Consider the following 12219-nt stretch of genomic DNA (forward strand, 5'->3'; position numbering starts at 1 on the left):
TCACAGCACGAGCAAGTGCTGCATCTCTGCTCATTTGGGTTTGGCATTTTAACAGACACCCGGGGGAAGGGGAGGGGGGGCGGGGAAGCAATGTATCACCATGGTAACCAGGACATCTTGTTTTAGCATGTACATTAAAAACCACACAGGACAGAACAAAATTAGTCACCTAGAAAAATATTCATTTCTAGGCAAAACTATTCACGAACAACGAAGACAAAAAGGTCTTGGCATTGTTCTGTGAGAAGACAAAAAATGCTATTTTTCATTTTTGACAGCTGACAATTTATTTTGAGCTAAGTTTTTTCTTGCTTGCAAGAACTGAATGCCTCCTCTCCTCTGCCCTCTTCATTCTTCTCAAAGTACTTTTAAGAGTTACTTTCTCATGTTGTAAGTTATTCCAAAAATAGATTTTAAAGTTCAAAATGTATAGTAAGTTCTTTGTGAGTTCCAAGTGAGAAAGGATGAACGTATCTGGAAGTGAAATCTTCTCAACTTCATTTATATTATGAAAACAATTTGTGGATGGCGACTGCTTTATTTTTGCACCTCCCATGCTGCTGAACAAATGACTAGTAAGAAAAATAAGTGATTTGAGTTTCACTAGCATTGCATAAAGGCGTATCAGAACTGCATAAATAACCAGTATATTCCTATTACTCCAACTTTACTTTTTTACTGACAGTTCATTTCATAATGGTATGTAATCAATAAGTCAAATGTCAACTGTATTTCCTCATGCTCAGTCACTTCAACAACCAGAATTTTACCCTTTTAGCTAATCAACTCAATCTTGAACAAGTCAGAAAATGAAATTTCTTGCTTATTCATCTTATAAGCATCCTATTTGAGTGATCAAGTTCCTACTGCATTTTCTTAAGTCCACACATATACCCATCTATGACCCTTATAAGGAAACTTGTCATGGAGCGACTTGGCATGTAGTATCACTAAGAATCCATAAAACCTATCAGACACATCAGTGATATGTTTCTCGCAAATGGACCTTCTTTTTCTAGCTGCATGTCTCAGCTGACACACCTTGAGAAAAGTTTTGTGATAGAGTAAATAATACCAGCTTTCTATGGAAAACATGACTCCGCTATTATACGTAAACATCTGTAATTAAATGTATTATAAACAGATGACGTTTCCTCTTACTGTGTAGTAGTGTTCACACTGTTTTTTATTGGGGAAACAGCCTTGTCACCTTGTTGAATGGCTGAAAGCTAGGCTCAAGCTATTCTTAATTTAAGTGACATGTTTTAAACAGCTACATATACATTCTAGGATATATTCAAGAAAACAAGTTATATTTTTCAGTGTTAGTGAGAATAGCCCTTTGGAAGTTTCTTACTGAACAAGGCTATTTTCTAATCTGCTAAGATTTTGAAGGCTAATATAAACCAAGTTTGTTTGCAACCAGATCACTTCTGCGAAATAACACTGAAAGTGATTTGTCTTTCTTTGCGACACTTCAGAAATCTAGAACTCTTATTTTGCTTCCTGCTACTAATTGTCAGCTCTGGATAGCTTAAGTATAGAGGGAAGCCAGAAAAGCCATCTGTTTGGAAGAATGAAAAAGCCTAGTTGTTGTACTCATTTCCTGGGCAAAATGAAGAGCTGAAAGGTTTTCAGTGAGAAAACTGCTTAGACTGCACTAAGCCAGATGTATATAGGGAATTCAAAAGGAATAAATGGAACAGAATTTTCTTAGTTCAGTATAGAATGGTTGTATGGCAAATATGAAGAAACCACTTGCCCCTTTAAGCAGATAATCTGTAAGTTTTCCTGTAAATTTTCCAAATCTCAGGTTTGCTTTTCCAAATGAACTTAAATGATGAATAACTGGATAATCTATCAATCAAAAAAAAAAAAAATCAAATGTTAGCAGTATCATTATAAATAAATGCCTATAATGCTAGCTTGAAAAAAAACTTCTTGGCTTTAGTCCTTTTAAGAAAACCTAGGATATCTTGTGTTAGAAGAAGCCAATCACTACATGAGTTTTGAATCTGAGAAGCAGGATTCTTACATAATGCATTAGCATGGCACATCAAATTACACCAGATTTCAAAAGAAAAATTCAGGCCTAGATGGGCATATTTAACTTTTGCTCCACAAGTGAAAACTGCTTCATCCACATAATATATTTTATAGCCAAACGTATTTCTAACACTTTATGCTGATACCCCACTGTCAGTGGGACATACCGCTAAGTCAACAGTTACTTACATGAAAGTACCCTGCTCTGGGGCTCTCTTTACCAAAATACGGGACCATACAAATTTACAAAAGGCTCTAAACATAAATTCTTTCAGATGTCACTGAGTGTTGCACTCTGGTGGAAGGACAGATTTCTTCTAAGAGTACATCATCATCTAGCATCCAGAGTAGGGACTAACACACTACTACTAGTTAGCTCCAATCTTCTGACATCTCTACTTTGATAGCTTGGTCAGAAGTTAATTTCTATCAGCATAGCTCTGTCGATAGAACGGTAAGCATTCCCACATAACTATGTGACTCCCAAGCAAAGCTAAACAGACTAGAACTTTGACATCAAGTATGATATTGTCAGGGAGAAGAAACAGATTAATTAAATAAAAAAAAAAACCTAAATAAATTAGCTTACATTGACCCAGCTGCATATAGTAGGTTTGCAAGTCATAGTACGATATCTAGACAGAGCAGTAAAATTAAAATGCAAGATCTCTTTACCACGGCCAGGGACATGTAGCAACAATGGGTGTGGCTGTTCTCCCTTGAATTCAGATTTGGCAGGTTTGTAGTGTCTCAGCACAGAGAGCTTATGCTACAGCAGTTTTTGTCAAACAGATATTAGAGGATACCTTAAAACGTGTTTTTGCTGCATTCAGGCAGCTCAACAGCTGACAATGACAACAGTGTGCAAATAAAATATGCAGAGTTATCAAAATGGTTCTGAGTTTGTCTGATATGAATTAATAAAAATAGCTTTTGCCCTTTTTCATCTTATCTTGATAAAGCTTTTGAACAGCGTACGAAGTCTCTAACTTGCCTAGCCAACTTTCAGGCCATTACTGATGGGAAGGCTGACACCCATTACAGCAGCCAATTGAGTGTCATTTATCTATTTGGAAAAAAAACAACCACCTTTATCGGATGTATCTACTCAAGATCACTATGCCAACATAGAACCAAAAGTAGTTACTGTAGTGGCTCTAGCCACAGTTCAATTAAAAGACTGGAGAAACAGATTATGTGCGTTTATATATCTCTATATATATCTATCCCTAGACACAAGACTAATTTAGATTATACTTGCAGAAACAGCTTTCTGGACTACACAAGTTAAACAATGAATTTGCATCACAGAATTGTCTTCAGAATTTCCTTCATTTCCTAATGTTCCAGTCACAGAAGAGACCGGCCTTTAAGTCAGTAAAAATATAACATGGGATAATTTTACATCTAACAAGCAGGTCATTTTTATTTGCTTTATTAATTAAGCAGACGGACTACTTAGCTCTCACCTCTTAAGTGTATTATAAAAGTGCCTTATTTTACTACTAAGCAACTCAATAGCTCTTCTGCTAATCTTTTTCCCCTCCAATTATACTGTTCAGCTACATCACACAGTATCTGAAGCACTCTCCTCAACGTTTGGGGTTCAGACAAACAATTAGCAAATTACTTGCAAAAAAACTTTAACAATTTAGAGTTTTCTCCAGAAGAGAGGATTAAAGTTACCAGACTGAACAGCAGGCTTTTAACAGCTCAAATCTAGATTCCCAGGCCTAAAACAAGGACTCCACTGGATTTTTCTCTTCTTGAAATGACAGCTTCCCTGGCACCCAAACACATTGCTGCATTTCCTCAACTGGAAACAAATGAACAAAGAATCCAAGTAGTCTGGTGAAAGGCTTATGGAAAAAAAAAATAATTTCCACAGCCCCTTCCTGAGATGCATTCTTTCTTTGCTGTGAATCAGACAGCTCTTCATAGTAAAGGCTTCTCCTTTACCTATACTCTGAAGTGTTGCCTTCCCTCCAGCACACAGAAGCCATCCATCTGGAGTTCTCCCTTACTTTAAAAGGCCGCTTCCATTTCTGTGGTATAAAATCCTTTGTAGAGCTCTCAAAGGGCTAAAAGCAAGACCGACATCCCTTTGGAACTGTCTTGAACACGAACACAAACACATCTATTTTATCTCTGCAAACTCAGGATTTCTTTTTTTTTAAAGCACGACAAACAGTTGTAGTTTGAAGATGCCTTTTACTGTGGTGACAGAGGCATTTCACAAACTCTGCTAGTTTAAAGTGTCTCATTATTGGTCTACGTGCATCACAGTTTAAGATTATGTTTGACTATGGATTCCTAGACACCCAGTGGAAGAGATTGACAAAACTGCTAGATTTCTAGATTTCTAATAGGCTACCTAAACCCAGCACAAGTCACCATTGCTAAAGCTGAGGCAAATATTCCTACTCATCTAAGAGAAATTGTTCACTATTATCCAGCAACTCTTTCCACATTGGAAGTCTTGCATCTTCAGCATTCTTTTAAGTGAGAAAACAACTGTTTTCAATGCTGAGTCTTGTTGCTCTTCTCTGAAATAGCCTCTCCCCAACTTGTATTTATCATCATATAGCATCCAAAATTGGGAACAGTATAGATGAGATCTCACAACAAGTACAGCACCAAGTAGAGCAGAATAATTACCTCCTGTGCCTCACATCTGATGCTTTTGTTACTATTACCCAGAACAGGTTTTGTTTTGGTGTCACTGGATTTTAACTCTTAGTCTGATCTGCTAGAATACCCAGAATACTTAGTATAGAACTGCTTCATTACCCCAACAAGCTGATGTCCCTAACACTCAATCCATTTTTCTCTTGCAAGCTTTACAGGGGCAGTCTGTTCCACCATCCAGATTATTAACGAAAACACTGAATAAATTGGTAAACCTGATCACCATACAGTGATTTAACCAAGAAAGTATTTCCCAAGTTTCCAATTAAGAACACCATGTAGGAAAAATTCTTCCTAAATTAAGCAGACCTATTCATTGTTATTTAGTTTTAGTATGTTAGAGAACCTTAAGAATAGCTTAAATGAGATAAAACCTTAGCAAAAAAAAAAAAGTTAAAATAAGGCAGTATAAATCCAGGTTTAGTTTAGTCACCCTAATATGAAAAAAAGGACAAAAAAATGGTGGTGGGACATTAGAACAGCCTTCCACAGGCCAAGATCAGCAAGTTACTATTGACTGTTCATAATCAAGTGAACTTTACCTTAATCAGTAAGACAAGTCTGTAGTAGTAACTGAGGTGTTTGTTTACCTTGTACATAAGTAAGTACATAGTAAGTAAGTACATAGGTAAGTTGACGTTAACTTCAAGTTGCCTTATCTACTAATATAAAATTGTCCAAATGCATCGTTGGACATTAAAAGTCTGTGCTCACTGCTTCTTTACATTTACACCTATCTACGTGCAAGGCTTCTCAGCTGCTGGTGCCCCATGACCTCCTCTGGAATTTAAAGAACACTTACATACAAGTTCAGAAACTTAACAGGCTGCCCAAGAGTTACCTGTGATACCGTTTAAAATTGAAAAATGTTTTCCTTATATACCAGCCATATAATTATTGGCTTCACACTGCTGTCCATTTACCCCTCTTATTTGCACTGCTGTGTTTTTAGCTCTAGTTCTTCTCAGGTAGGCTGAGGAAAATACTGGGATTTATACTCAGACAGAACTGACTACTCCTACGTGGCACATTAGCGAGTACTTAAGGCTAGAGGACACATTCTCTAGGACTCTTTATAGGCGGCTTTTTAACCAAAATGGCTTTAAGTGCTGTACAAAGTCAAAACCAGTTTGATTTTATACCAGATATAAAACTATCCAGAAGAATGCTATGTCAGCATTTTCTTACTTTGGAGCTAGAACTGTCAACATCATTGCCTGAACATAAAGTAGTCAAGAAATACCGTTATGTGGGTGTGAGAGCAGTACCACAGCATTACTTCAAAAGCTTTTATATGAATGTAATAAATGTAAAATGTTTAAGAAAGCTCCCTCCCCCCCCTCCACAGTTCATTTTTTTTTTTTTTTTTTTTATTGATCCAGCCTTGAATAATTCTGCTCATTTGGTAACAGTATCAGGCAAAAACAAGAGCAAGTGCCATTCTGCATTCCAGTATGAATCATTCAGTAAAGTTTTGCAATATATACATTTTATCCAGCTTCTGACATTATAGGTCATCATGCCAACGGAAATTTTTAAGAATACAATAAAATCCTTAAAATGGAACTGTTTATGAACGTAATTCAAGAGACCAGACAATTTAATTTCTGAAATTTATATCACTCATGTCCATAATCATTTTACATTTCACACTTCATGCTCTCAAACATTACCTTAGAGAAGACTAAATCTTTTTGTCACATATACTATTAAAGACACTAGCCAGGTTTATAGAGTTACAGAAGACTACAATAAGATGTAGAATTTAGTAGGTAATAAGTTATGACATTTGCTGACTAAAACAATATTCAATCTACACTAATGTTTGATCCATTCAAATACAGTAAGTATTTGGATGTTATATACTAACCATTTCATATACTTACAGTGCAAAATAAGTGAGAATTTTTTTCCTGAGCATTTAGGAAATTAAAATCCTTTTTCTTTGTCATTGATTGCAATCCATTTAAAATATACTCCCCATATACCTAGGCTTGTCAAGACTGTACAATTAAGACAGGCAAAAGTTTGTAGATATCAGAAGCCCAATCAGGAATCAGAAGGGTTATTGAACATTTCTAAATTTGTCCCCATTTTTCAAGTCTAAGGATATAACAGGATTTTGACTTATACCAAAAAGTTCAGAAATTACTTTTTTTTTCCCATTGACCAAACACTCCAAAATGTACAAACCACATGCCTTCCAAAACAGAGAAACAGCCTCTATTTAAACAAATTGTAACACATATTTCAACTTACTATTCTGTAGTTAATGTAATGCCCAGTGAGCTGTGCCTCCAACAGACATAAGAGAATAAAACTTTCAGGAATGTATTTTGGGCATTTTGTAAGGAAGCTGGATTCCTTACAAGGTCATCTTTTTCTCAATAGCTACAGACCATGAGTTTCTAATTCAATCTTCTCCTCTGTTTGCAAGATATCAGGTTCTACTGGAGGAACAGGTGGTCTGAGTATAACCTCTGGACCTCCACCATAGATTGACTGAAGAAAATTCCACGTTTCTTCAGATATTTGTCCAGAATCTGCACCTGAAAACATTTTTAAAATTTTAATTACTATTTAGAATAATTCTTTCATTATTTCTTTGAAGTCCATAACAGATACAAAAACAAAAAAATATATTCAAATTTAAAACCTGAATCTGAATTTGTGCTTTATCTCGCACCAACTACAAAACCCAATGACATTATTTTGTGTTAACTTTATACTTCTTGATTCTTACAACTACCTGCTCTAAACTATCCAAGTACTTAACACACCTCAAGCATAAAACACATGAAGGTTCTATGATAAACACATTATCTGATACTTATCAATCAAGCTGACAACTGGTACCTCTTGGTACACAGGAAACGACGATTCATATTAATGTAACGATCTGCAGTCCCATCAATTACACAGTAAAGTTCAAGGACTCGAGATTCTTGTTTCATCAAAGACATTCATATTGATAGTAAAGAATAGAAGTGCGAGAACCACAGTGAAATTCTCAGAACCCCAGAGAGAAACCACGATTAGGACATTAACAGCCCCACTAATGCTCCTTGTATGTAGCACTGATGGGTCAGCCTGATTGCTTTTTGTTCACTGATTAAAGTCTTTGTTTATGATTCTATTCCTCTGGCTAGAGGTCCTTCTCCTGTCTCAGGTCAGCATCCAATAATAATTTCTGACTTTCCATAACCTTTTCTAGTGGCAAAGGGCAAGGAAGTACCAGCACATTACCCCTCTAGGTTTTAACACAAGGATCCTCTCTGATATAGTTGAAGTGATTTCTTCACACTAACATAGGCAGAGATGACAAATTTCTATTCTATCTGAATAAACCCCTTCTTTAAGCAACTCATTAAAAACCTGCCCTGCAGCAACTTTCCTCCAATATCCTTATTATATACTATTAATTTGTCTTGTTAAGCCTAATTTCAGCACCCTCCTACTTAAAAAAAAAAGCATGCTGTAACAAGAGGACTTCTCCTATACTTTTCTGTCCTCATCACCTGCTCCAGCCTGCCTACTACTGTGCTTTACGTATAAAAAGTTTCCAAAAAGGAAGCGTACAAAGAGCTGCACATTTGTTTACCTACACTAACTCAACCATGCAAAGCTTCATCTGGAAGTCATGACGCAGATCCTATGCCAGTACTAATGACGTTATGCCTCAGTTTTACTTATTTAGGTTCAGGTACTCAAAAAAACCAACTCCATCTCTGCAGGCACAGAAGCAGATCTTCACTCTCTTATCCAGATTCCAGCCTTTCTAACGGTCGGGTTTAACTGAACAGGCACAGTGAACTAAGCACTGGGATCGGGACCACTGGATCACAGAAATATGTAATACTGTACACTATTTAGTTGCGCTCCCACCTCTTCTCTCATGACTTAAAAGACAAATTTTCCACAGCCTATTCGTCTTCATTTCTACCCAAGTTCTAATCTGAATCAATGTAGCTGAAGTTAAGTCAACAACTGGCTAATCTACTATCACTTATTGATTCTAAAAGACTTTTTTTTTTTTGCTACACATCAGTCAGATGCTTTTATTTGAATTCTAGATTAGTGCTTAAATCATTAAAACGTACTGCAAAACTCATGAATGCAAGAACTCATTCTTTTTTAAATACGCTCTTGACATTTTACAACTGGTGAGGTTTATGCAGGGCCTAGTGGCCCCCAGTGAACTGCCATTGGTAGGTCCATTGTATGCTGCGGCATTAAGTTAAATCAGGAAAAAATCCAGTTAAATAAAGGTTAATCTTAATGCTGCAATTTTTTTTTTTTTAAGCTGAGCTATAATGAATTTAAATATTCATAGGAAATCTGAAGTCTTCATAAAGCAGGCCATATTAGAATTTTTTTCTCTGTACCTACAAATTTCAAATAAATGGTATTAAGCATCTGACTGTGAAGAATAACTAAGAATCTGTATCTTTGCGTGCTAAAGAAGTTTTTGCAATGTACAGTAGCAAATAACTTGCAAAAAAATGAGCAACAGCATTTACTGCAGTTTATTTCCCTGTGTCAGAAGTAGCTCTCAATTCAAATTAGGTTTCAAGATTCAAATAACTACATACAGATATTTGACACAGTCTAAAAGCCAAGCATCTCCCAATTTACATTAAGAAAACTCATATTAAACCAAGCGATACAAAGCCAAGGCACACTTTCACCATTTTAAAGTTACTCTGCACCTCCTTCTACACTCTCATCTGTACTTGGATTAGTCTATTACAGATACTAATTCTCTATTTTAAGCATAAGCTGCTCCCCCCAAAATGGGCACAACACAGATTCACTAGGAAATGCCATTTTATGATAACAGTTAAAAAAAAAATTCATAATAAATTTTCCAAACTTTAGCAAATATATCATAAGGAGCCCAAAGCTGCAGGAATAGTGGACACCTACCTTGTTTTAGCACAGCATTTCCACATTTTGTTACTGCAATCTTAGCATTATCAATAGGACCAGGAGGATCTAGTGTAACAGAAAGATGATTAAAATTGGGAGAGCTGAGAACAAACGGCAGGTTGGAGGTGCTATTTTCACATGGAAGGAGAAATAGCTTGTTTGATTACTGCTTGTTCTTGTACTGCTTAACAGTACGTTCTAAGTTGTTAAAAGCTAATCATAATTTTAATTAAGAGCAAGTTTTTTAAAGCATTCATGATTACAATAAGTCTTGAAGCAACGCAAAACACAAACTAATCCTAATTCCTAACCCTAGAAAAGTTGTCCTAGAGCAGACTCGGACAAGACTGTAGAACATTTTATCAGTGTTTCCATTTCAAAACTTCAGAGGCACCTAAAGTAGGCTAAAGTGATATTATCATAGTTGTTACTCACTTATCTATGAGTTTAGGTTGTGACAGTGAGGTCACCTTTCCCCCAGAAGCTGTAGCATTATCTATCAGTTTGCACAAAATCCATCCTCCCTTGTACTTAGATCCAATTTTCCTGCTGCTGCTAACAGAAAACCCCCTGCAAACAAGCAACATTCTTTCCACAACTATCCCATTATCCATTCTTGTGAATTATTTGACTATGTTCTGTAATTTTGTTCCTGGATTATTTGTAACCTATAAAACCTGTGTCTTAGATGTTTGTTTTAAGAGCTTTTGTTGCCTTCTCTATCTGGTTCTTCTTACAGCCTTCTATAAAAGCAGAAACAATTTAAACAGCACCACTGCATGACAACAAAAAAGAAAAAATTAGCCATATTTTGAAATGGAGCACAACTTACCACTGTCTTTACCCTTTACAAATCCTTCCCATTCTCTGAACCATTGCATACTAATGCAGTAAAACGTTGATGGAGATTCTTCTTCTTGGAATGCTCTATTAAGCTGAAAGGAAAAAGAATCAGTGTTTTTCTGCCCTTTTTTTTTTTTTCTTTAAATTACTGAATTCTTTTAACCACTGGAATTATTAACAGCATAATACGACACTGCTACAAACATTTTAAAAAACTACTGACCATCAGAACAGTAAACACCTGGGAAATTACCAAGGTGAGATTTTGATGTAGTGGTAGCCTTCATATTAAAAGATGATTTATTCTTTACTTGAGAATTTAATTATTTATTTATTTTCCTGAAAACAGCAAAAAGTTGTTCTTAAGCACAAGTGCTTACCCATCAAACACTACTGGATAATTACTGTGAAGGCTGAACTTTCAAGTAGCAAAAGAAAGCAGAAAACTTATGTTTGTAAAATAAAATAAAACAATGTTTTGAAAGGTTTGCCCCATAATTTTATGGAAGGTTCTTTGTGTGATGAGCTATATATCTTCATCTATGTTTGTTTTTCCCCTAATACTTTGAACAGATGCCAGTACGATTCCAAGCAACGCACGGTGACCTAAAACACTGGGACTTTTTATGACTCTTCTTTGCTTCGATTTAAAACACACAAATATTTTTTGTTCCTACTATTTTAAAATTTAAAAAAAAAAAAAAAAATTCACATCCTGGTTTTCTGAGTTTCTGTTGCAAGGCAACGTGACTGTATAAATTACAAAAACCAGCTAAGTAAAGTCTCAGTTGCATTTAACTAAATTTGTTTCTATCATTGTAAAAAAATTTTTTTTTATAATTAAGATTTCAGGAATTTTAACATTTTATTCTTTTTCAGAGACTACAGATCTTTTCACAATGTTATTAAGAAACATGCAAAAAGTCACTTAAACCTTTAAAACCATTATCTTTTAGCTCTGTAATAATATAGCTATACTTCCCCCTTGAAGCCATGAACCTAAAGCATCAACACAACTTCTTAAGGTTTCAGATAGAATATGTTTTGCAATCACTCCCTAAAGCAATCTTTATAGACGATAACAGAATTTTCTGTCTGCTAACCAGTAACAATACTTGCACAACACTGCACGTATAATCATTGTTCATACTGGAAAAATACTCATCGCTAAAGCAAATGAGGTTGACTCAATGTTGTTAATAATAATTACTATCCAGTGGTAACCGAGACTAAAGAAAAATCAATTACTAAAAAGTTCAAATAGCAGTTAAAATATGGAAAAGCTGACACAATCTCTGAAGTGTGATTCAAGCACAGACAGAACTGAAACAACAGCTGCAATTCTATTTTCCTCTCTCTCGTGAATTAAGGTAGCAGAAATGGGACTCCAATATCTCTGCATTTATTTTCACTGAAAACTTCAAAACACATTTTTAGTTTAAGAATTACAAAATTATTACTACTAGTTTTTTTACCAGACTCACGCACATAATCTAACTCATGGAACATATAGTAGCTGCTCGATATTAATTTTACAGATCCATTACAATACTAAGGTATTTCCTTCACACCGAGTTATTTATGTTTGTTTATGCCTCTAATGATATTTTTAAAATTAGAACTGGAGATAAAGATTATGATTAACTTTCTGCTGGCACAGTATTATTGCACTTAAACCTTATCGGATTGCACAGAACAGATCACTGGCAGTGT

The 12219-nt window shown here is 35.4% G+C and overlaps 1 protein-coding gene across 9 annotated transcripts in view; it reads right to left on the minus strand.

Moving 5' to 3' along the window:
* Window positions 1–6286: 6286 nt before the first annotated feature.
* USP33 (ubiquitin specific peptidase 33) overlaps window positions 6287–12219 on the minus strand; it is a 45771-nt gene continuing 39838 nt past the window's right edge. For 8 of the 9 annotated variants that reach the window (XM_087734709.1, XM_087734707.1, XM_087734708.1 and 5 more), the window contains 3 exons: window positions 10496–10598; window positions 9661–9729; window positions 6287–7283 (listed from right to left, as the gene is read on the minus strand). In XM_087734709.1, the coding sequence (XP_087590835.1) occupies window positions 7126–7283; window positions 9661–9729; window positions 10496–10598 (330 nt within the window). In that variant the 3' untranslated portion in view covers window positions 6287–7125. The remainder of the gene's footprint in view (window positions 7284–9660; window positions 9730–10495; window positions 10599–12219) is intronic. The other variant, XR_015699326.1, reaches the window with a different exon arrangement.

This window comes from Nipponia nippon, unplaced genomic scaffold, assembly GCF_047370975.1.
Source record: "Nipponia nippon isolate SJK-2023a ecotype South Korea unplaced genomic scaffold, ASM4737097v1 scaffold_5, whole genome shotgun sequence".
Lineage (NCBI taxonomy): Eukaryota > Metazoa > Chordata > Aves > Pelecaniformes > Threskiornithidae > Nipponia > Nipponia nippon.